This window comes from Diabrotica undecimpunctata, chromosome 5, assembly GCF_040954645.1.
Source record: "Diabrotica undecimpunctata isolate CICGRU chromosome 5, icDiaUnde3, whole genome shotgun sequence".
Taxonomy (NCBI): domain Eukaryota; kingdom Metazoa; phylum Arthropoda; class Insecta; order Coleoptera; family Chrysomelidae; genus Diabrotica; species Diabrotica undecimpunctata.
This window is the reverse complement of record NC_092807.1, coordinates 138,432,239-138,456,840: the sequence shown is the minus strand read 5'-3', so window position 1 is coordinate 138,456,840 and position 24,602 is coordinate 138,432,239. Positions and strand designations below refer to the sequence as shown.

Genomic DNA, 24,602 nt, shown 5'->3' with positions numbered 1-24,602 from the left:
CAACCAGATATCTATTTTTAACTTTTTTTTCCTTAACTTTAATCTGTAAGGCGGACATTTAAAGATTAAAATTAGAATAATTAAATTACGCTTATATATTTTAAAAAAGGATTTTTTGCCAAAGTACTAGTGAGATGTGCTGGTTAAAATCTTATCTTTATTATGACGAAAAATCCTATATCCTATATAATCCTATAATAACGTCGGACTGGCAGTCGACAAATCCAGAAAGGTCCAAAAAACAAATATTTTCGGAAAAACGGTCTGAAAACTTGTCGATTCTTTAAGTATATAATTAAAATAGATTAAAAACATTTGCACATAAATTTAATATAATTTGTATTTAAACTCATGCTTTGAAAATAAAACTTTTATTTTTAACATCGAATATTTTTACAATCTGTTTCACAATAAAAACAATAGTAAAATTGTTTCTCTTTAAATTGTCAGAGAGAGAGTGATTAAAGCATCATAACACAAGTCTTGGATTGTTTACAGGTGGGATGCGCACATACACAGATACGCGAGCACGAAAATATACTAAAATCGGCACAGATCACAGTGGCTGGTCGCTGTTGAAGGCGTAGCTTCCACTACTGTTGAAAGACCGTCAGGAACGGTTTGGTAGGTCCAAGGGATCATATCGCTTCAATCTCTTCGCTTGTTGATTGTGGAGAAGATTGTATGCCAGGGTGTTAGGATGCACGCGCAGCCTGTTTTGATATTGTTTATAAATTCTTTTGCGCTCTTCAGAGACTGTTAGTACCTGCAGATCTCTATGTAAGGCGTAATTCTGGATATACCAGGGTTTATTAGCGATTGTTCTTAGAGTTTTAGATTGAAATCTTTGTATTTTCATAACATTAGATTTGCTAGCTGATCCCTAGAGCTGCGAACCATATGACCAAACTGGTTTTATTATAACTTTTTATATCAGTAGCTTGTTGTCGATCGATAGATGTGTTTTTCCCCGCATCCAGTAAAGATTTTTTTATAAAATTCCTAGTTGTAGTCTATTCGTCCAGATATTATGTTTGGTCCATGTTAATCGTTTGTCCAGATGAATGCCTAGTTATTTTATGTCCTCCTTTTGGAGTAAAGGATGTCCATCGAGGTCAACTTGAGGACATATACCTTTTCTTAGAGTAAATGTGATATGTGTAGATTTTGAGGGATTTACTTTAATTCTCCAGAGTTTAAACCATTCATTGGTTTTGTTGAGATGTAGTTGCAGTCTCTGATGCTATTATTGGATTACTATGAGATGTTAGGAAAGCAGTATTATCTGCAAATGTTGCAAGCGTAAGGTTATTGCTTGTTGTTAAATCAGCCGTATATATCAGGAAAAAGATCGGTCCAAGCACCCTGAGGTACACCAGATATGATGGGATAGAGTTTTGTATTGGATTCACTATACCTTACTAGATATATTCTTTCTGTAAGGAAAATAAAATTTAACAGAAATATCTTTTTCACATTTTGGGTACTATAAAACACAAAAACCCAAATTATACAAATACAAAACAACGATTTCTAAGAAATTAAACAAAGAGTAAATAAAAAAAATGTTTGAGCTGCATAGTAGATACATTGATAAACGGAAATAAATCAATCTTAGTTGCTTTCTACGGAAATACCATCCTGTAGGCAGTCGGAGCAAATGCATTTTGCGTATTCAAAGCACACAAATTTTTGTCATTTTTGACAGGTATATCTGGTTGGCCTATTTTTTTGTCTACTACAGTAAAAACAGCGACCTAGACGATCAGGTTGTGGACTTAGGGCTGGAACAATTTGTTCTTTAATACGGCACATTTCTTTTATTATTGACTAATTGATCTAGGAATCCATTTATTCAAAAATCGACGTCTCAGATGATCGTTTACTAGTTCCATACCAAGAGCTTCTAGAAAAAGTTTTTTAGCCGTTTTATGATGAAAGACGTAAATTCAAGAATAAAAATGAAGAAAAATACCAGCAGATCCACAAAATCATAAGAACGAAAATTCGAGAAGCCAAAGAAAAATGGTTTTCCAACGAATGCAGGGAAATAGAACAATACGAACGAAAATACGACAGTTACAATATGCACAAAAAAATAAAATCAATGACAAACAAGAGGAAATTCAATAAGTCACCCAACAGCATAAAAGATGGCGATGGAAATCTTATCTCGGAGCCATCAACGATCTTAGAAACATGGAAATCATACATAGAAAAATTATTTGCATCTGACAGGACTGATGATCACCTATATGGAGAAGGAGAAACAAATCCTTAAATCGGAGATAGAAGATGGCATTACAGCACTAAAAAACAATAAGTCAGCAGGTCCGGACAATGTACCCTGCGAAATATTAAAGATCCTATGTAAATCAGACAAACAGTTCCTTGATAATCTAGTTGAACTTTTTAACAACATATATAATAGCGGTAAAATCCCGGAGAACTGGCTGCAGTCAACATTTATTACAATCCCGAAGAAACCAAATGCCCAGATCTGTGATGACTACCGGCTTATAAGCTTGATTAATCATGTCACTAAAGCGTTCACTAAGATCATTCATAGAAGAATATATGATAAATGTGAGTCAAATATTGATAGATCGCAGTTTGGCTTTCGGAAAGCACTTGGAACTAGAGAAGCAATTTTCGCTCTCCAGGTGCTTATACAGCGGTGTAGAGACGTTGATAAGGACGTGTATTTGTGCTTTGTGGAATTTAGAAAAGCATTTGACAATGTCAATCATGAACAATTGATAGATATTCTGCGAAAGACAGGTATTGACGACAAGGACATTCGAATTGTGGCAAACCTATACTGGGGTCAAACAGCAAGAGCAAAAATTGGCAACGAACTCACTAAAAGTGTGCAGATCAAAAGAGGTGTCCGTCAGGGTTGTATATTATCCCCACTCCTATTCAATATTTATTCCGAAGAAATATTTAATAAATGTATGGAAAATGCAAATGAGGGCATAAAAATAAACGGCGAGTTAACGAACAATATAAGATATGCCGACGACACGGTGATCCTTGCCAGTACCATAGACGAATTACAGCAGGTAATGGAAAGAGTTTATTCAGTTAGTGAGGAATACGGCCTGAGCCTCAACATCAAGAAGACAAAGTGGATGCTGATAATCAGGAAGCAACAGCCTGCTCGACAGTTACGGATAAGTAACATACTAATTGACCATGTAGAATCTGATGTGTACCTTGGCACCAACGTAAATGCAAAATGCAAAACTACGTCTAGTTAAATGCTACATTTTTCCGATCTTACTGTATGGTGTGGAGGCCTGGACGCTGACGGAGACGCTCACGAGAAAACTAGAAGTATTCGAAATGTGGTTGTACCGACGCATTCTTCGTATATCCTGGACCGAACATGTCACCAACACAGAGGTAATCCAAAGAATCGGAAAGGAGAAAGAAATCGTGAATACAATTAAACAAAGAAAGCTTGAATATCTAGGCCACATATTGAGACACGATAAGTACCGTCTACTTTTGCCGTTTTATCTATATCATAAGAATTCTATTTGTTTATTACAAATGAATTGATACCGGCTGCATTCATTGCAGAATAAAAAATTACCATAGGCCATCGCCGAGTGGCTCGAGTACAGTTGTAGGAGGCACACATTTCATCAATTAGATCTACTCCTCCTTTGGATTTATTATGGTCAATTATTATTTCTGGCCTGCCCATAAATTGGTCTAACAACTCGTCGCGGTGTATCGTTGAGAGTTAAATACCGTTTTTGTATTTTCTGGGTATATATAACACAATCGTACATTTTTCCTAGAAATAAAATATTTTAAAATTGAATCTTACCTGAAGATTTGTTACAACTTGTATAACGTGCGGACTCACGCTCCGCAATTCAATATAGCATCAGAACTAAATGCACTAGGCAACTCTCACAACTGTAGTGAACTACTCAATATTGAAATTCAATATTATTGAATAAAGTGTCCCCTTGCTTGAGGCTAGCGAGCACGCTACGACCGAGTTCGTAATTAATCTTCAGAAATCGACAAATAATTCGACAAGAGGACTCATAGTCCTCACGTTAACCCTGAAAGGTTAGTTATACTCTGTGAGTGTCCGTCTTTTGAATTTTTTTTTAAAAATAGATAACTGGTTGATGAGTGATTTTATGACGGATAAACAAACTAAAACAACTATATATTAATATGACCCTTATACTGTAATCCCTTCTTAGTTTCATAGGGATGATGATAGAGTATACATTTTAAACTCTAATTGACTTACTAAAGGTAAAGGATTGTGAGTAATAGACATTTCTTTCCACATCATTTAAATGAACTCACATCGGTAACTATTTCATCTCATTAAAGTTGTCTAAAGTGAGTTTAAACACTGTTTGTCCAAATAAGTTTTTCTCGTTTAGCCCATGTTTGTCTACTACTTGATATAACTGTTTTATTGCGTCATCTTTAAGTTAAATATTGGATTTATATTATTTATATAGGAAATTAGAGAGAACAACAGATAGCATAGGAAACAAGCGACCAATATAGACAAATTGCGGTTAGCGATGTGACCAATTATTTCGGCTATGGACCGAATTCGGTTTTTCCTTCTTTAATCGCCAATGTCTAAGGACATTGGCGATTATCATTTGACTCTATCTGCAGCCGTTCTGAAAAGTTCTATTGACGTTTTCCCACTCCATTGTCTCAGATTATTCAGCCAGGACGTGCGTCTTCTCCCCGGTCCCCTTTTGCCTTCCACCTTCCCTTGTATGACCAGCCGCATCAATTCGTATGTCTCGTTTCTTAGTATGTGACCAAAGTAGCTCATTTTTCTTTTCTTTATAGTGTTGAGTATTTCTTTATCTTTTTTTATTCTTCGTAAGTGTTTGGGGTGTTTTCAATATACACCAACTACAATTTTACTAAATAGTATAAAAGCCGATCGATCGGTTAGGTAGATAATCGATAGACTCGAGAACATTGGCGACTGGAAACATGTAATACGATTTTATTGAATGAAAATAATATTTTAATGTTATATAATACGTTGAATATATTTAAAAGTGTATGGTGCATATATCAAAATATTAACCAAGGTGAATTAGTTGCCATCACACAAACAGCTTTTTATTTAATTGTTGAAAGTCCAAGTTGCATAAAATATAATTAAACAATACCATCGCTAAGAATACCGTCGTCAATAAAAGTCACTTGAATTAATGATTTAGTCGCTTTCCACATTGAATTTATTAATTATTGCTACTGATATTAATTTATTAATAGGTTTATTAATAAGTTTAAGGTATTAATAAGTGTAAAATTCGTGACAGCGGTGGGATCAAATAATTATTTCGTAGTTGTTAATGGTAAATACAAAATCTACTGATTTTGATAAAGAAATGGATACGTCTGAAATATTTTAAAAAATGAAAGAGGATAACGAGCTGAAGGAAAAGCGTTGACAAGAAGAGGAAAGAGGAAGAGAGGCGTAGAAAAGTAAAGATAGAACTTACGAATGGTCTATTTCAAATTCGCGGCAATTTTCAGTTGGAGGTAGGTCAAATTACTAGTAGAATGGATAAATTAGAAAAAAAAAACAACGATTTTGAAAATAAAATAGAACAACAACAAATCGATTTAAAACAACAACTAAATGATTTAAAATCTAATTTAAAAAGCAAATAGTTCAGTTAAAAATAAAATGAATACCCAAGTTTCTTTATCTAATATTGTTTCAGTAACTAATGTCGAATCTGAATTAACAGCTTGATTATCTTCTATAGTTGAACCAAGTACAATTAGAACTAGACAATTTTTAAAACCACCCAAATTCGACGGTCAAAAAACATGGGAAACTTATCGTTTTTAATTCGAAGCTGAGGCTAGAGCAAATGGTGTGAGTGAGAAGAAAATGGCAGCTTCCTTGCTCCATTAAACAATTATTGCATTTGGTGTACCCCCAGGTATTTAAAGATTTTCTCGAACAAATTGGTATACATTCATAGATGGACTACTGAAAGTCGAAATGCAACAAGATCTCCAATTACAACATCACAAAATGCTAAATGAAGCACTAATCTCAGTCCAGGTGTATGATCTAACCCAAAAGATTTCGAGAAAATGAAGAAGTCACAACCGCGGATAACCAACAATCTATTTTATCCCAGATGTTGAGCATACTGCAGAATCTTCAACAAAAATCTCAAAATCAAAGCGGAAGATATTTTAATTGTGGAAGAATAGGTCACTTGCAAAACAATTGCAGAAGCCGATCCCAGGCAACGACAGAAGAACGAAATATTGAGGTTAGAAGGTCGCCCAGATCGACATTTAGAAGCCGTCAAATAGTCTTACTAGAAATACTAGTAGACATATATGTCTCCAAAAAATTGATTTTCCACCAGTGAGCACAAGTGACATAGAGAGTCTGGCATCCCGTAGAAGTCGTACATCTAAGGGAACAACTAGCGATTAGTAAAAATGAAATAGAAAATTTAATAAAACAGGTGGTAGAATGAACAATTAGAAGACTCCAAAGACGCTTTAAATGAATTAAAAAATAAAATTCAGTGTCAGCTTGAAGAAAAAGAGAACTTAATCGAAGATGTAAGTCTCCGGATAACAACAGTTAAACAGAAAGAAGATAATGATGAGGCTTCCCTTTAAAACCTAAAGAAGAGTCAAAAGAAAGATAATTAGTTAAAAGTCGTATGAGAATGGCTTAAAAATGGAGTAAGACTTATTTGGCATGAAATAAATAAATTCGTTACAGTGGAACTATAAAGACGTACTGGGCTCAATGGGAATCTGTGTACCTTTCCAATGGTCCATTATGTCGGAAGTGGGAAGGTCCCGATGGAGTACATACATTTCAACAAGTGGTATTGCCAAAATCACATATTAAAAGTGTGTTGTAAGACTTTCATAGCAGCTTTTTTTGGAGGACATTTTCGAGTCAAAAGAACACTGGCCAGAATTCCAGACACTGTATCAATTTTCAACGAGATGTAAAAGATTGGTGTAATAAATGCGATTTATGTAACGGAAGAAAAGGTCCTAAAACAAGAACTCGTGGTAAAATGGCACAATATCTTTCCGGAGAGTCTTTTGAACGACTTGCAGTGGATATTCTCGGTCCACTTCCGATGACAGAGAGAGGAAATAAGTACTTAATGGTCGCAATGGATTATTTTTCAAAAAGGTCCTGAAATTGCACCCCTTTCTAATCAAGAAGCGACTACACTAGTAGGAGCATTCATAACACACGTCATAGCAAGACATGTAGTTCCTTTAGAGTTACATTCTAATCAAGGACAAAATTTTTGATCAGAATTAAGGCAAGAATTAATGAAAATCTTGTAAAAGTTTAAAGCTTCAAAGCGATAAAGCCAAAGCCAGGCTCAACATGCATGCTACTGGTACAACTTTCGAAAGAGGTGACCCAGTATGATTATACATTACGTATGTGGTTATAATCCCACACGTTAGAAAGCCTTTCTCCGAAAATTCAATGAAACTGGGAAGAACCTTCTACCGTCCTGTAGAAAATAAACGACTTAATCTACCGTATTCAGTTTTCATCTAGAAGTAAACCCAAGGTAGTGCATATCGAGAGATTAACTCCATATCATGGAACTGATCCACCCTGTTGGCTTCAATCGGTGCGGTCCCTGATACCCAGTTATTCGAGGCGAATAACTATAAAGCAGGGAGCAGTTTTACGAAAGTTCCGTAATATTTATCCAACAGAAGTCCCTTGACTAAAAAGAATAAGTATAGTTTGTTTCACGAAAAATGGTTGAGTGCTTAATGGTTACCTGAGTTAATCCTATTGTGTATACAAGAGTCTCTCAATAAACTACCGAAGTACACAGGGTCGCACTTCGTTGGTAGCTGTGTAATACACTATTATAAAAATTTATTAAATTATTTCATATGGTATTTTCAGGTTGTTCAAGTGAATATACTTGATAATTGAGTTAATTATCAAGAAATAATTAGAAATAATAAATTAAGTTTTTTTATTCTACGTGAATAATTGTAGTATATGGATCTAAATTCAGAAAGATACTTTCCTTCACACTTTTTACAGGCTTAGGACTGTCAGCAAAAAACTGGCGTGTTTAAGTTTTTGCTCTTCCTAATCGGATATCGTTAAAAATGTACAGTAATAATAGTTCTATTTACAGTATATACATACAAACGAATACACAATGTACAAAAAATGGATGAATTGAAAAAAAAAATATAGAAAAATATATACAAGTTAATATTTACAAAAAAAAATACCCAAAATAACCAAAATATAGATATGAATTCCTAAATACCTAATTCTGTTTCGCTGTCGCTATCCTCTTCAAGATTGATAACAATTGGTTTAATTATGTGATTCAAAGTAACATATGAATTTTCTACGTTCATTACATGGCGTACTGAATTTTTCCAACTTTCTGGGGAGATATCATCAACACATTTCCTTATTAATTCGACTACACTACCACTTAAAGTCGGAGAAACATTTTGTGACCTAACATTTGACTTTAGTTGGTGCCACATATGCTCTATGGGATTAAATAAACACTAGTAGGGCGGAAGCCGTAACACTGTATGTCCCATGTCCTCGGCCAATGCGTCACAAACATATACTTTTTTTAATAGAAAATGATTTTAACACTTCTAACAGTTCATTTTTTAAATAAATTTCTTCAAAATATATATCGTTTTCTAACAGGTAGTTTTGAATTTCAATTTTCGTGTTATTTGCACTTGGAGACTTATGTAATTGACGACTGTGGTAACTTGCATTGTCCATTACTATCACACTATTTTGAGTAAGGTTAGGTATAAGACAATTCTTAAACTATTGCTTAAAAAGCTCTGCCGTTGTATCCTCATGGTAGTCCACGCAGGAGTCTTTAATGTTCTTTGCAGAAAGCCATAAGGCATTTGGGACTCTACCATTTTCTGATCCTGCATGTAAAATTGTTATTCTTTTCCCTTTGTTTGATGGAGCTTTTGTTTGACACCTGTTGGAAGAATCGGACCATCCTTTGGATGGTGTTTCATGAGTGTCAAACCATGTCTCGTCCAGATAAATTATTGGTCGATCTTCTGTACGGTACTTTCTTATAGAAGTTTTCAGTACGTCACTTTTGTAAACGATGGGACTCCATAAGCACTTGCCTTTTGTCAATTGTACGATATCTGAAGCCCATTTTAGACAAAAACCTCCAAAGACTAATGCGGCTACAGTTTATTTGTGTATCATCATTAGTAAGTCGTTGTTTTAAAGCATCTAATGTAGGTATCCGTTGCTCTTCGTACATTGTGTAAATTTTTCGTCTTATTAAGTCCTTATCACTTTCGTCAATACATTTGGTAGAACCGGCATCCTTACGCTTCCTTCTTGACTTAATGGGATTTGATGTAATTCTTTTCACTGTGGTTAGAGGTATTTTCGTTAAATCAGATATTTCACTGGCAGCAGTATTAGCAGTAAGTCCTCTTGTAAGTAAAGAACTATATATTGTTTTTACGATTTCTCTAGCGTCAGCAGATAAATGCTTTTTTTTGCTGGAACACTGGAAGAAGCACCATCAATGTTTTTCCACGGACGCCACATAATGCTGTTTTATAGGAATAAATAGGTATAACACTGGTAATACTTGTAACACTTTCAACTAAATGAAACAAAATTTATATTTAAAAATTTCTCATCGGTTTTATATACTTTTACAAATTATACAGAATAGAGGGAACCTGTATAATTATTCCAGGAAATACTTAACTATCAACAAATTTATTGTGGTCATTAAAAGATCAACTATTGATAGTGAAACTCACTGTTAAAATGTTTACAACTTTATGAAATAAAATGTATTCTAATCGTTTTTATAATTTTTTACGATTTTTTAATCGTTTTTATATTACCAGGAATTTATTATACAAATAAGATAACGACACTCAACAGTAGCTTCAATTTTACCTGAATACTTACCCGCTCAACTAATGTTGACTAAGCTGGGGTACTTGCGGTCGGGTTTTATTGCAATCGTTAAGCACTCAACCATTTTTCGTGAAATAAACTATACCTATTAAAATTCTAGAATATTCAAGATGCCATTGAAAAATCCTGAAATGTAATGAAGTCTGGAACGTCAGAAAATGTTATAAATGTTATGTTATAAACAGATATTGACAGTTTGGATAACAGTAGTATTTTGAGTTTTTGAAGTTTATAGTTGTCATTTTCTTTAAGTCTTGCAAACAAGTTGGTGTTTAAATAATGAATATATATATATATATATATATATATATATATATATATATATATATATATATATATATATATATATAAATAATACTAGACAACTAACCTTGATTTTTATATACTTTTGGGTGTTCAAACCCGTTCAAAATGTGCTGTCCCTGTAGTAGAAAAACTTTGTAGACACTTCGACGAAAATTATTTAAATAGGTTGTATTTAAGTTTTACATAAAAACAGTTTACGCTAATTTAAAATACACCTATAGATAATGACAAATGCATCGGTTGTGACATGAAAAGTAAATCTTTTGACGCAATGCATGGCCTTGAATTTAATTATCTGCATCTTAGATTTTTTGGGCTAAGAGTTATTTTGATTTGTTCGTTAGTTATATAAGTTCCTCTCTTACATAACAACTAAAAGTTGTTGTACAAGACAATCATGTTAAATAATGAAAATTACATTTTCTATTTGCATGAACCTTTCGATTTCCAATCCAGGAATCATTTTAAAAAAAATTCTGATTTAAAAATTATAAATGCTGTAAACCTGTAAAAAATTATAATTGACAGTGGATAGTAATAAAAATTTGACTTTTGACTTGCTTGGCCTTGATCTTATTGGCATCAGCCTTAGACAAGGAAAGAGAGAGGACAGGTAACGCTAATTTAAGTATCTAGTAACCAGGTCTACTAATTTTTCAGATGATCTACTGATTTTACACAGTGTTCAATTATAAATTTTGAAAAAAATCCATTTATTGATATATATCCATTATTCTCGATCTACTGATGCCGGTTTAGTCTTCAGTTATTTCCATACGATTAAGCGTCCTCTCTCTTTCCTTGTCTAAGGTATCAGCTATGTTTTGAGGTGAAATTGTATATTCTGATATTTCTGTCAAACTTTACACGTCTGAATCTTGTCAACCGTTTGAGCTGATTCCGATTTAAACAGAAAAGTCCAACTAATGTCTCCAAAATTTAGTAAAATAGTTCAAATTTAATAAAACAAAGAAAGATTTATAAATAGTTCTCTGAGCTATTGAAATGTGCAACCATTGAAACTTTCAGAAAAAGCTTGCTACTGTTCTGAGGAAATATGCCTAATATTATGGCATTGGAGCACAAACTAGTCAAACTTTTCACGACTGAATCAAAATGAATAGAAGTTTCAATATATATATATATATATATATATATATATATATATATATATATATATATATATATATATATATATATATATATATATATGAATATAACATAGTAACACACCATCTCTTCATTGACTTCAAAGCAGCCTATGACAGTGTGAAAAGAACTGCATTATATAATGCAATGATAGACTTTGGGATCCCACCTAAGTTAGTTAAGTTGACCCACCTAACAATGCAAAACGTAAGCTCATGCGTTAGAATTGAAGGAGAAAATTCTACGTTCTTTGACATTAATAATGGTCTAAGACAGGGAGACGCGTTGGCGTGTCTGCTTTTTAATATTGCCTTGGAAAAGGCAATCAGACAATTAAATATTAGAATGAATGGAACTATTTTTAATAGATCGACGCAAATTCTCGCATTCGCTGACGATATAGTTATAGTGGGCAGAAGTATGAGAGACATGGTGCAGTGTTTTACAAGGCTTGCGGACGCAGCAAGTGAATTAGGACTTGTGGTAAACGAGGAAAAAACCAAATATATGTTGGTTTCTAAAAACCCTCGAAATATCCAACAAAGGATTCAAATTAACAACCATACCTTTGAGCAAGTCAAAGAATTTACATATCTTGGATCGCTAGTAAACGCAACAAACACGACAAGCGACGAAATAAAAAGACGCATAGCAATAGCAAACAGAACTGTTCACGGCCTCCAGAGACATTTAAAAAATAAAAATATAAAACGTGCACTAAAGCTTAATATATACAGGACCTTAATAAGACCAGTTTTGATATATGGGGCTGAAACGTGGATCTTATCTCAAAATGATAAAAGACTTCTTGGTATTTTTGAGAGAAAAATTCTTAGAAAGATTTTTGGGGCCGTAAATGAAAATGGGCTATGGCGTCGAAGATACAACTTTGAACTGTATCAGTTATACACCGATCCAGATATTGTGAAATTCGTTAAAGTGCAGAGACTTAGATGGGCTGGACACATTGCTCGGATGTCAGATCACGAATACACGAAGAGATTAACATTTTCAAAACCAGAGGGCACAAGAAGCAGAGGACGACCACGAATGAGATGGATTGATGATGTGGAAGAAGACCTACAGATTCTAGGGGTTAGAAGATGGAGGGAAGTTGCCAGGAATCGACAGGAGTGGCGACTTCTTTGTGAGCAGGCCAAGATCCACAACGGATTGTCGAGCCACTTATGATGATATATATATATATATATATATATATATATATATATATTATATGTATATATTTCTTGATACATTTTGTTCAAGGTGCGATAGGAAAATAGGAATGAATTATTCAGTGTCTCTGTATTGTGCGGCTTGCATCTAGTTATTGCTAAGGCGCTTCAGGTGGTCAGTCCATCTAGTTTGTGGGCGTCCTCTGCTCTGTATTGATTCTTGTCTTGGTCTCCACTCTAAAATACATTTTGTCCATCGGTTGTCTGATAATCTGGCGACGTGTCCTGCCCAATTCCATTTTAACGACGCAAATTTCAAATTACTGGAGGGAGTAGGATAGTTGGTGAGCGACGCTTAGGCACTAAGTGTATGTGAAGGGGATTACTCGTAATATTGGTATTAATAAAGATTGCAGGACTGCAGGACAATCATTCTATTTGCCAGAAAGTTGAGAAGGCTTCGCAATGGGAATCGCTAACGTCGGATAGTTTTGATATGACACGTGAAGAAAAAAATCAATAAAGATATAAACTGAGATGGATATAATGCGCATACTTCTTTCTTATTTTTATTCCGGTGTTAGTTCTGTAGCCTTATCTTTTACTTCTCTACGACTATGAACATATATTTTATTTATGTTTAGAAATATAATTTCCAAAGTAGGTATATGTTCTGAGCATCTTGACACATTTGCATATTCCAAATGTCATAGTCTTGTGATCATGCAAATTAAAGTTTAGGATATGACATCATTCGTATGCATAGTAAACTTATAATTTATTTATTTTATTCATTATTTTCTAATTCAATAGCTATTAACCTTCTTTAAAAATAAAGTAACTAATGTTTTTTTATTATATTTTAGGGTGATTACATATGGATAGAACCAACTACTGGCTCGGAATTCGACGTGGCAATCGGGGCATGCGTGGTATCAGCTGAAGGTAGAAGAATCGCCGTTAGAGATGACGATGGTAACGAGCACTGGCTTTCCCCCGAGAGGCGCATCAAAGCGATGCACGCCACTTCCATTCATGGCGTGGAAGACATGATTAGTTTGGGGGATCTCCACGAAGCCGGTATTCTTAGGAATCTTTTAATTAGATACAACGAAAATCTCATTTACGTAAGTAGACAATAATCTTTATAATATAAGTATACAGTGTAAGTAGATTTTTTCATGATAAAATTTTCAACTATCCGAAGACAGTTTCAGTTTTGGACAAACTTTTTTCAAACAGTTAGATTGCAGAATTATTGTGCAAAAATTAAACTGTACTTCATTAAAAAGAGGCCACCTAGAATTTTATAAGAATTTTTCAATAATTTTAAGTTTATGCAATTTATTCTATTGTAAATAAAATCCCACAATGCAGAAACACTTACAGGCACCGCCACTGGGTGCCGACAGGTCAATTAAGGGTATTAAGTTCGCAAAATTGATATCAGTTTTACGACTTCGGAGAATGCACGTGTTGTTTGTACGTTGTTTTTCTTGGAATATGGCTGCTCTGGTTTTCAAAAATCTTTCATTAGTGTACAGTTGTTCAAAGAGTGAACTTGTTCAATTTTTAAATTAAAAACTATGGTGAGAGATTTGCTAGATCTGTTCAAATTTTTACTTTGATTGATAATGAAATGGGTCAAAGAGAAGTGGCCAGGCAGCTTGGAATCAGTCGTTGTATGGTCCAAAAAACATACCAACGATTCGTAGAAACTGGATTTCACGAACGATGACCAGGATCAGGCGCGAGAATAATCACGACGGCCAGAGAAGACCGTTCTTTACAACGCACTTCTTTGCAAAATCGGTTCTTTACGGCTAGAGTAATCCAAAACCGTTTTTGAATTGCCCACCTGAGGACATTATGCACTTCTACAGTGAGAAGAAGGTTAAGGGAATTTGGTTTAAGAGCTCGCTGCCCAGCAACAAGACCTTTGTTAACAGCAGAACGTCGACATTTTGTTTAGCGATGAGTCCAGGATGGTTCATTATGGCACAGACGGTCGCATGAATACGTACAGCAGACGTGGGGAACGATATGCTGCTTGTGCTCAAAGAGCACGTGTTGATTTTGGAGGAGACTCTGTAATGTTTTGGCAGGCATTTCATTCGAAGGTCGTACTGATTTCGTGTTTATTAATAGAGGAGCGTTGAATGCTTACGGGTACATTACTGAAATTCTAGACGAGCATGCAATGCCTTTTTGTGGGTTTGTGGGCGAAAACTTTACTTTCATGCATGACAAAGCGCGGCCACACGTAGAAAGGATGGTTACGCAATACCTAGAAACCGTCGGTGTGCCAAAAATGAATTGACCGGCTCAAAGCTCAGATTTGAACACGACTGAGCATGTTTGGGACCAACTAAAACAAAGAGTAAGAAACAGAATACCTGGTCCAATAAATCGTAAGCAGCTTCAATTGGCGTTCATGGAAGAATGGAAAGCTTTTCCTCAAGACTACACCCAGAATTTGGTCATTTCAATGTCAAGTCGAATGAGGAGTGTAATTGTCAATTTTTAAAATTTTTCATTAAAATCATCATTTTAGCAGTTTTTTTTTACTTTTGTTATCAACATGGTTGGAGATAGATAGAAACTTTAATTTTGAACAACTTTTCTCTAGATATATATGAACGAAAACTGCATGTAATTCATCCAAATGCATCCTAGTGCATAGGGACAAATTCACCCCTTTCTCAAAAACGCATCCATTTAAATGGTAGTACTCCGCGATTTTTTCATATTTGGTGGTTCATTGACCATATACAAGGCAGGAAAAATACCAGTAGAGTGGCTCAAATCGGAGTTCGTACCATTGCCCAAAAAAACCAGAAGCAAAAATTTGTGAAGACTATAGGACCATAAGCCTAATGAATCATCTGCTGAAGCTGTTTCTAAAAGTCATCCACAAAAGAATCTACCGGAAATGTGAGGAACGAATTGCGCTCAATCAGTTTGGATTTGTGAACGCCGTTGGTACGAGGGAAGCTTTATTTAGCGTGCAGGTATTGTTTCAGAAATGTAGAGATGTCATCTGTAATGTTTTTGCATGCCTGATTGACTACAAGAAGGCTTTCGATAGAGTCAGACATGAACAAATGATCGAGGTGCTGAAGAGGACAGGGATTGACGGAAGAGACTTAAAAATAATAGCTAACCTGTATTGGAATCAATCAGCGGTACTCCGAATAGATGGAGAATATACAGATCAGGTCAAAATCTTAAGGGGAGTGAGACAGGGGTGCGTAATTTCACCACTGATATTCAATCTGTACTTGGAGCACATTTTTGAAGAGGCTCTAAAAGATATTGATGCAGGCATCTCAATAAATAGAGTCAAGCTCAATAATCTGCGGTATGCAGATGATACAATAGTGTTTTCCAATACCCTAGAAGGGATACAAAACTTAATGAACAAAATAACGGAAACAAGTAGAACATATGGACTGGATATAAACACCAGCAAAACCAAGCTAATGATCATCAGCAAGGAAAACATAACTGGAGCCAATCTGTGTGTGAACCAAATGAGAATTGAACGTGTGTCACAGTACAACTACTTGGGAACTATAATTAACGAGTCGTGGGACAATACCCAAGAGATTAAATATCGCATCGGAAAGGCAAAAAGTGCATTCTTGACTATGAGCTCTGAGTTCAAGAGCCATGACCTCACCCTAGAAACAAAAATAAGGCTTCTTAAATGTTACGTGTACTCAGTGCTTCTGTACGGAGTAGAAACATGGACATTGAAGGCGGAAACTCTATCAAAACTTCAGGCTTTTGAGCTATGGTTATACAGAAGGATCCTGAAGATACCATTGACAGACAAAGTCACCAATGAAGAAGTACTGCGGAGAATGAACACAACCACGTATTTGGTCAACATCTTAAAGGGCCGTAAGCTGCAGTACTTGGGACATATAATGAGAAATCAAGGCAGATACGAGCTACTCCAATGCATTTTGCAAGGTAAAATTGAAGGAAAAAGGGCTCCAGGACGAAGAAGACTTGAGAGCATGGTATAGAAAGACCTCAACACAGCTGTTCCGTATAGCAACCAACAAAGTCATCATAGCCAGAATGATCGCCAACGTTCGGAACGGACAGGCACCCCAAGAAGAAGATTGACTATATGAAAAAATAAAACTTCTTTAACGTTGTAGTTCCTTTCTAAAGTACGTAACCAATAGCCTATAGTGAAGTTATGATTTTTATTGATATTTGAAAGCGATTTATGCAAAAACTACGTTTATATTCTTCCCACTTAAAGATGGACATTTTATAAACAAATACCGCCTGGTTTATAGTTTGATTTAGTTTTTATAAAACTCGGAATTTTTATAAAATTAAGATGAATTTTTATAAGAAAAAGTACAAATGGTAAGATAATAACAAATTCAAACGATCCGATATTAAATCATAAAATATATATTTTGCTTACTGATCTAACTATGTGTAGAAATTAACTGGGGCATCTATAAGGTGTCTTAATTAAATATCTGGCCTATTAACGTCCTTAATCTCATTATGTGTTTATTTTTTTATTTTCAGACATACACTGGATCAATTTTAGTTGCAGTCAATCCATATCAAATTCTTCCAATATACACTGCCGATCAAATCAAATTATACAAAGAACGAAAAATAGGCGAATTACCTCCACACATATTTGCCATTGGTGATAATTCGTATGGACATATGAGAAGGTGAGTGTGTACAGTGGGAGTATATTCTGAACTCGCCGACAAAAGTTACCATTATCATTTTTTTAGACCTTTATGTATAACACGAAAGACAGTTATGATTTAATTTCAATGCACTAACCACCATTCGCTTATACGTATTTCGTAGTTTTTCGTCCTTCGTGGACTTCTCAGAGCGAACAAAGCAAGCTCTAAATGAAACAAAGTCTTTCTGTCATATTAGCAATTATTTTAGAAATATAACGAAAATTCGAACGAAGTTTTATTGGTTTATGTATAACTTTAAACTTACTAAATGTACAAGATTTTTTGAAGTCAAGCTTCTATACTGGCGTTGTATTACTTTTTTCCCTATACTAAAATGCTAAAGCAAGCGTCACGAAAATAGCGTTTCTTCACATCGATTCACTACTCTCGATCAATTCGTTTCTAGTCATCATATATTTACTCTAATCAGGTTTAAATTAAAAACTGCATGGAAAATAACTAACAAAATATAGACATTAAATGACAAATGCTCGGTGCCTGCGTCGAATGCTCAGAATATCATGGACGGACAGGGTCAGAAATGAGGAAGTACTCAGAAGAGCGGGCTTACAGGATAGGGAACTTTTTAATTATGTAAAAAGTAAGAAGACTGCATACTTGGGGCACATTATACGAGGAGAACGATACACTTTTCAGCAACTGATACTCGAAGGGAAAATAGAGGGTAGGAGAGGTCTCGGACGTAAAAAAATGTCATGGCTGCGCAATATTCGACAATGGACAGGAATCCACAGCTATGAAATGCTTCGCAATGCTGCTAAAAACAGAATTATTTAACATCTCACCTGACAAGACGATGTACGGTGGACGCCTACGCAGAAATGCATGGCACCTTAAGAAGAAGAAATGACAAATAAAAAATTAAAGGAATATTTGTCAATAAAAGATTCGATTTGCAGCGATTGTCAAAATTTAAGTAATAAATGTCATCCAATTAATAACAATGTTGAGTCATTAGTTTAAATTAGTAACACAATTCTCGTTTTAGAATAATTTTATATAAATGCAATTATTATTTTTAAACATATTTAGTTTGTATAATAATTAAATTTACTATCAAATGATATTTATTCATATTTTTTTTGTAATTTAATATTTTGTTTAAATTTGACATGTCTGTTAGAAGTAAACAACCTATGCTTTGTTAATACGTCAACAGGTGGCGTTAGGAGCAAACATAATAAGTCATTGAATTAATTTGTTTAAAATATACCTAATAAATAATCATACTACTGTAACATCTTTTTTCTGTTCTACACCGATCGTGCTTACTATATCTCTTTCATTAACTATTATGCAAGCCATCTAAGCTTCGGCCGAACTACTATATATACGCTCTCCGTCAATACCCGATGGATCCTTTATTTCGTCCTAGTAGGTATACTGAGGCTATTATATCAAGGCTAAATCGAATCTGATCATAGCAAAAGTAGGTTCTGGCCAAAACGGCCACTCTTAGTGACAATAGTAACGTTAATAATGTGATAATGTTTCTCAAAGAGTATCAGCTATACTGCGCCATATACTTAGATATTGTTCTTATTATTTTGCTCACATTGCAATTAATTTTAAATATAGTCTATCCCATACTTTTGTAACCGTGTCATTGGCCTTTGTTGCTGAGACATGTTAATTAAAAAAAAAATCTGAAAATTATTCAGATGATAAGGTTTTATAGTCGGACAATTTTCCATTAACGGTGACTAATCTACAAATTGAACTAAACGGTAGCGGCAACCATGTCAAGTCAGCATTAAATTCTTACCAGGGTCATTTTTATTTATATGCTTAGCCCATGTAAATAAGTGAAAAAGTAAGGTAAGTTTCATAAAATTTGCCCCCGTAACAATATCTTCTTCTTCAAGTGCCATCTCCGCGGCGGAGATCGGCAATCATCATAGCTATTCGGACTTTTGAGACGTCTGCTCGGAAAAGTTTGATTGAAAGTTTGAAAAATTTGATGTACATCCGTACCACTCTCTTTGGTTGCGCAGCCACCACATTCTACGCCTCCCTATGCTTCTCTTTCCTTGGATCTTTCCCTGCATAATTAGTTGGAGCAAGGTGTATTTCTCTCCACGTGTATTATGTCCGAGATATTCCAATTTTCTTCACGGAAGCTGGCGTTAATGTTTTGTCGTAGCCGCCCCGTGCTCCGGATTTAAATCCTATCGAACATGTATGAGATATGATGGGAAGGAGACTGTCCACTTTGCACCTTCCTCCACAGACTCTGGCACAGTCAATACCTGAAGTTCAAGTTGTTTGGAACGAGGTGCCACAAGCAGACATCAATCATCTCATTTTGTCAATGCCTAGACGTATACAGGAGTGTATTCAGCTGCGGGGTCGCCAAACACATTATTAATTTTTTTTTTAATTACTTGTTAATAAAAATTCTTGACAACGTTATCGTTTCATTCTTGATGTAAATCTACCATGTTGCCAAAAAATTAAGTTCAAGAAATTATTCCTTCTGGGTGTAACACTTCTAATGTCACTGAGTATATTTACGTTCTTAGAAAGAATGGGAATGAGAGAAATATGATATTTTAGTTTATTCCTTTGAAATTTTATATGTGCATAGGCGTAGTGTGTTCTATTTTTTGGGAATATATTTATTAAATAGACTTTATTATTAACTTTAAACTAGTATATATATATATATATATATATATATATATATATATATATATATATATATATATATATATATGTATATATATATATATGTATATATATATATATATATATATATGTATATATATATATGTATATATATATATATATATATATATATATATATACACTATTTAAAATAGTCTATATTATACACAAGAGATTGGTAGTTCTACATCCATTAAAGAGTTTATGACCTTTCCCACCTAGTTCAATATTAACATATTGTTGCTCTTGTTTCAATTTGTTTTGATTATTAACATAATTGGTTGTTTCTTAAGAATTTTAATTTCATGATAAGCCAACCATGACACTTTATTTTTGACTGAAATCAATTTTCGACAGAAACTAAATCTTATTTTTGGGGATTCACAATCATAAAAATTTTTTACTTCTACATTTTGTCATCACGTCGACATAACCAATATCAGTGTAGAGCCTATCTTGCAGTTTAAGGGCAGACTCCACGTCTCCAAATTGAGAATCATTAAGCAAAATCTATGTCCGAATAATAGCAACTTTATAGTCAACGTTTCAAGCGTTGTATGAATAAGTAAGGCATGGATAAGTAAAGGACTAGTTAAATACTGCGCTTTTTTTCATTTGAATCAAATCATAATGCTAGATCATTAACAAGGGCTAGAATATGTTTTGAATGTTGAACAACAACATGACGACATAACTCATTTTTGTGAACTAAAACAGGTTAACTCGTTATTGACAATTAAACTTTCCAGTACTCACTGTGTGCGGCCTAACAAAGGAGCTAACAGATGGCGCAACGATTCACTTGAGGGTTAAATCATTTTAGCTTATCGTGAAGTACTTGTTTACAAATATACATGGCCTGATAATCTGATTTTAGAAAGAATGTGGTTGGTTTTTTGATTGCATAACACTAACTAATTGTGCAATGGGATCACCTCACCGTAGGATCAGTCAGTTGTGGTGCGGATGTCCGATTATTGCCTGCGAATTGAGCGTGGTGTATGTATTCATGTGTTTATCATGTTCAATCAAAATTCTACAATTAATGATAGCAGCAGTTCGTTTTGTCATGTTCTCAGTTGATCCGTGGGTGATTATTTGTCATGCCCAAAGGACGCCCCCTATTAAAAATATTAAATTTCCTGTATTTTATGTTCAGTAATAATATTGGATTTTACTGTATCAAAGGCAAATAAAATGAATATAATATGTATATACAGGGCGTGTTAAAAGAAGTGGGACGGAATATTTCGAATACTCGAAATTATTTGTTCTCACACTTCAGACGTTCAGGCACTTGACATCAAATGTTCATCAAGGTCTCTATAAGTCTCTATTTTGCGTAGAGTGAAAATTATACGAATGGTTTTGCATGCAGTACAATTGGAAAATACTTGCCAAGTTGCGGGTATGTCCAAATTTGAATAAAATACATCCAAGAATTTACTTTCTGCAGACACTGCATTAAATATAACCTTGAAACAAATTGGCACTAAATCACTTCCGAGTTTTCAGCAAAACAAAATGTTTAAACACGTGTAGTCCAGTAATTAATACCAAAGCTATTGAAAATATGCAGTCCAGTAATTAGACCGAAGGTACTTTATCGTTTAACTAAAACGCACCACAAAGTTCGAATTGAATTTCCGAAACACTTTTTTGTTATTTCTTTTTAGCAAAAGATTTGTCCTATTCACTGTCTGATATTTCATAATCAGAGTCGTCAATATCTGAATTGTCTATACTAATAATTAGAGACCGGACCTCATCTATAACTCGCTCGGTTTGAAAAGACTGAACGATTATGTCTTCCGTATGTCTAATACAATTTTGTCATTTTTCTGCTTTTATTTGTTCTAGCGATTCTTTCCATAAACTAAGAACGCTAGCGTCATCTGTTGTTTTGGATGCATGTTTATCATAAAAATTTTTGGCTATACCCCAAACTAACTCAATTGCATTATAGTGGCAATGGTAGGGCGGAAGTCGAAGAACTTCATAGCCATATGTAAGAGCCATTTGGTCACTAACAAATTTCTTTTGAATTTTGTGCTCTCCACACCATTGAAGTAAATCGACTTTTAAAAATATGTCACTGTGATAAATTTTCTTTTCTGTCAACCACAACTTTATTTCTTCTTTTGTCCATCTGCTTGAAGGAAATCTCTCTTTTACTCTTGAGTGGTAGGATGCATTATCCAACACTAATATGGATGGTCGCTCTAGTTTTTTTAACAAATTTTCTTCAAACCATTCTTAAAAAATATTTGCATCCATATGTCCATGGTAATCACCTGTATTCTTTGTATTATTTGTCTTTTTATATCGAAAACCTAAATGTTTCAGCACTCTCCACAAATTTGTTAAACTAGTGTCACACAGTTCCTTGTCTTTTATTTTTTGTAACACAGCACTAACTGTTACATGTTCTTTGGCTTTATACATATTAAATATAATATTTTTAATTGCAAGTTTAATTGAATGGTGCAAATCTAAAGTTTTTTAATGTCGACGATTTCTCTTGCTAACTTTATTTATTTCATCCTCACTCATGTTATTAATTCTTCGGAATGTCCTCTCTGAGATACCGCAAGCATCGCATGTGCGTTTCTGAACTGCCATAATAGATGTCAATGGACCCATATTATTTTTTTTCCAAATTGAAATAACTTTCGACATTCGGAACTAAACGCCGTTCTTTTGATGATAACACTCTACGTTTCGACTGTATTTTATTTTCTTCCAAATTACTCATTTTGCTTTAAAGTACCGCTTCACTACACTACTATAAAAAATAGGTACTTATATACAACTACTACACCCTAAAAAGTACGATGGTTGTACAACAGACGAAACAATCGAATACAAATTATTTAACAGCCAATGGTAAACAAGCATAAACACTGCATTAATTGTGATTGCAAACACCGTTCGCATGTTTTAAATAAGATTTTTGCTGATTATGTATTTTATTAAATTATTAAATAACACCAATACAATCCACGACCATTAATTAATTTTTAACGATAAACAGAAGAGAAATATGATGACGTTTTAATTTGATTTACTTTGTCGATGACAGTGTCGTTAACAGAAAGATGTTTTTAAACAGCATGAATCATTTTTCAATGATTGTGTGGATTTGAGAAATACATTACTAAACAAATTTTTAAAGTGTGTATAAAGGAGATTACAATTATTATGACACATGGTATTTACTCCTTATTTTTCAAATATGTTCTTATAAAAGCATAACTTTGATTATTGGGTAAACCTTCATTATACGATAAGTCAGAAGAAATTAAAAAAAATTAACATGTAATAAATTCACTGTTTAAATAAATATTCCGTACTCGTACTATTGCAATAAAATATTAAAACCAATAAACGATAACTTGTTGAGCAGTGCTAATTGAAACAGAGCAGTAAAATGTTATTCATAAAGGTAGTGTAAAATATATCGTCGCTTATCTGGTCCGCTAGTAATAAAGTTATCATATCAGCATTTAATTGCAAAGCGATCTTTTTAGGAGGTGAAAAATATTATAGTCTCACGGGCCCCATATGTCGCTTATAAAATCGTCGATATAAAATAATAATTGTAATATTATGGACATCATTATTATGAAATTTCTGTTTTATTCAACTCATTATTTTCGGGTATCGGCTTTATTATATGCTAGTTAATGTATTAACTTTGATTATCATTAGCGATCTTTTTCTCTCTTTATATTTCCTTCTTTTTTTGGTAGACTTGTAAGGATAAAATGTTAAAAGTGCATATTCTTCTGTTCAATAAATTTTCATTATCTATTTTTATGTTTTAAAGTTTTAAAATTATGTATTAAAAGTTTTAAGATTTTTTTCAAGTCATGTGAATTTGTCAGAATCCTTACAAAGAAGATTTTGTCGTTTAGGGATTATTATCGAAATACATTATTAAGCTTTGAGCTTTGACCTTTGTTACGTAAACACATTTATGATTTTGTTGTATTGCTTTCTGTATAATTTAGGAAATTATAGTTACAATGTAATTAGTTTTTCATTTTGATAGACAATAAATAGTCAGACAATAAAATGAATTTTAAAAATTACATTACCATCATTGTAACTAACCTTATCCCAAGGTCATACGGTCCTTACATAAACTTCCGTAAGTTATCCATAGTATAAATTTTAAAAGACAATTCAACAAGAAATTATATACATAGAACTGCTGTTGCAAATAATGGATAAGGATTCTTTAATACTCGTACGCATTTATAATGCCCCCTTCACCAACATCTTATTCCTAGATTGATTACAGAGTAAATACTCAGTTCTACACAATCAGAAATGATGATAATTCACTATACCTATGGTCATTCCTGCTGTCATTCATTGCTTCTATAAGGCTGTCTTATTTCGATCGTGTCGAACGCTTTATGAAAATCAATGAAAGTGAGGACAAGAAGTTTGTTGTATTCTATAGATTTTTCAATGGCTGTCTTTACTGTATGGAGGTAATCATTGGTACCGTAATTTGAATGGAAT

At 33.8% G+C, this 24,602-nt stretch overlaps 1 protein-coding gene across 1 annotated transcript in view; it reads left to right on the top strand.

Annotated features, from left to right (window-relative positions):
• The window catches only part of ck (unconventional myosin-VIIa ck), a 215,250-nt gene that overhangs the window by 76,906 nt on the left and 113,742 nt on the right, over positions 1-24,602 (top strand). The window contains exons 3-4 of the mRNA XM_072532811.1: positions 13,509-13,769; positions 17,203-17,357. Coding sequence (XP_072388912.1) covers positions 13,509-13,769; positions 17,203-17,357 — 416 coding nt within the window. The remainder of the gene's footprint in view (positions 1-13,508; positions 13,770-17,202; positions 17,358-24,602) is intronic.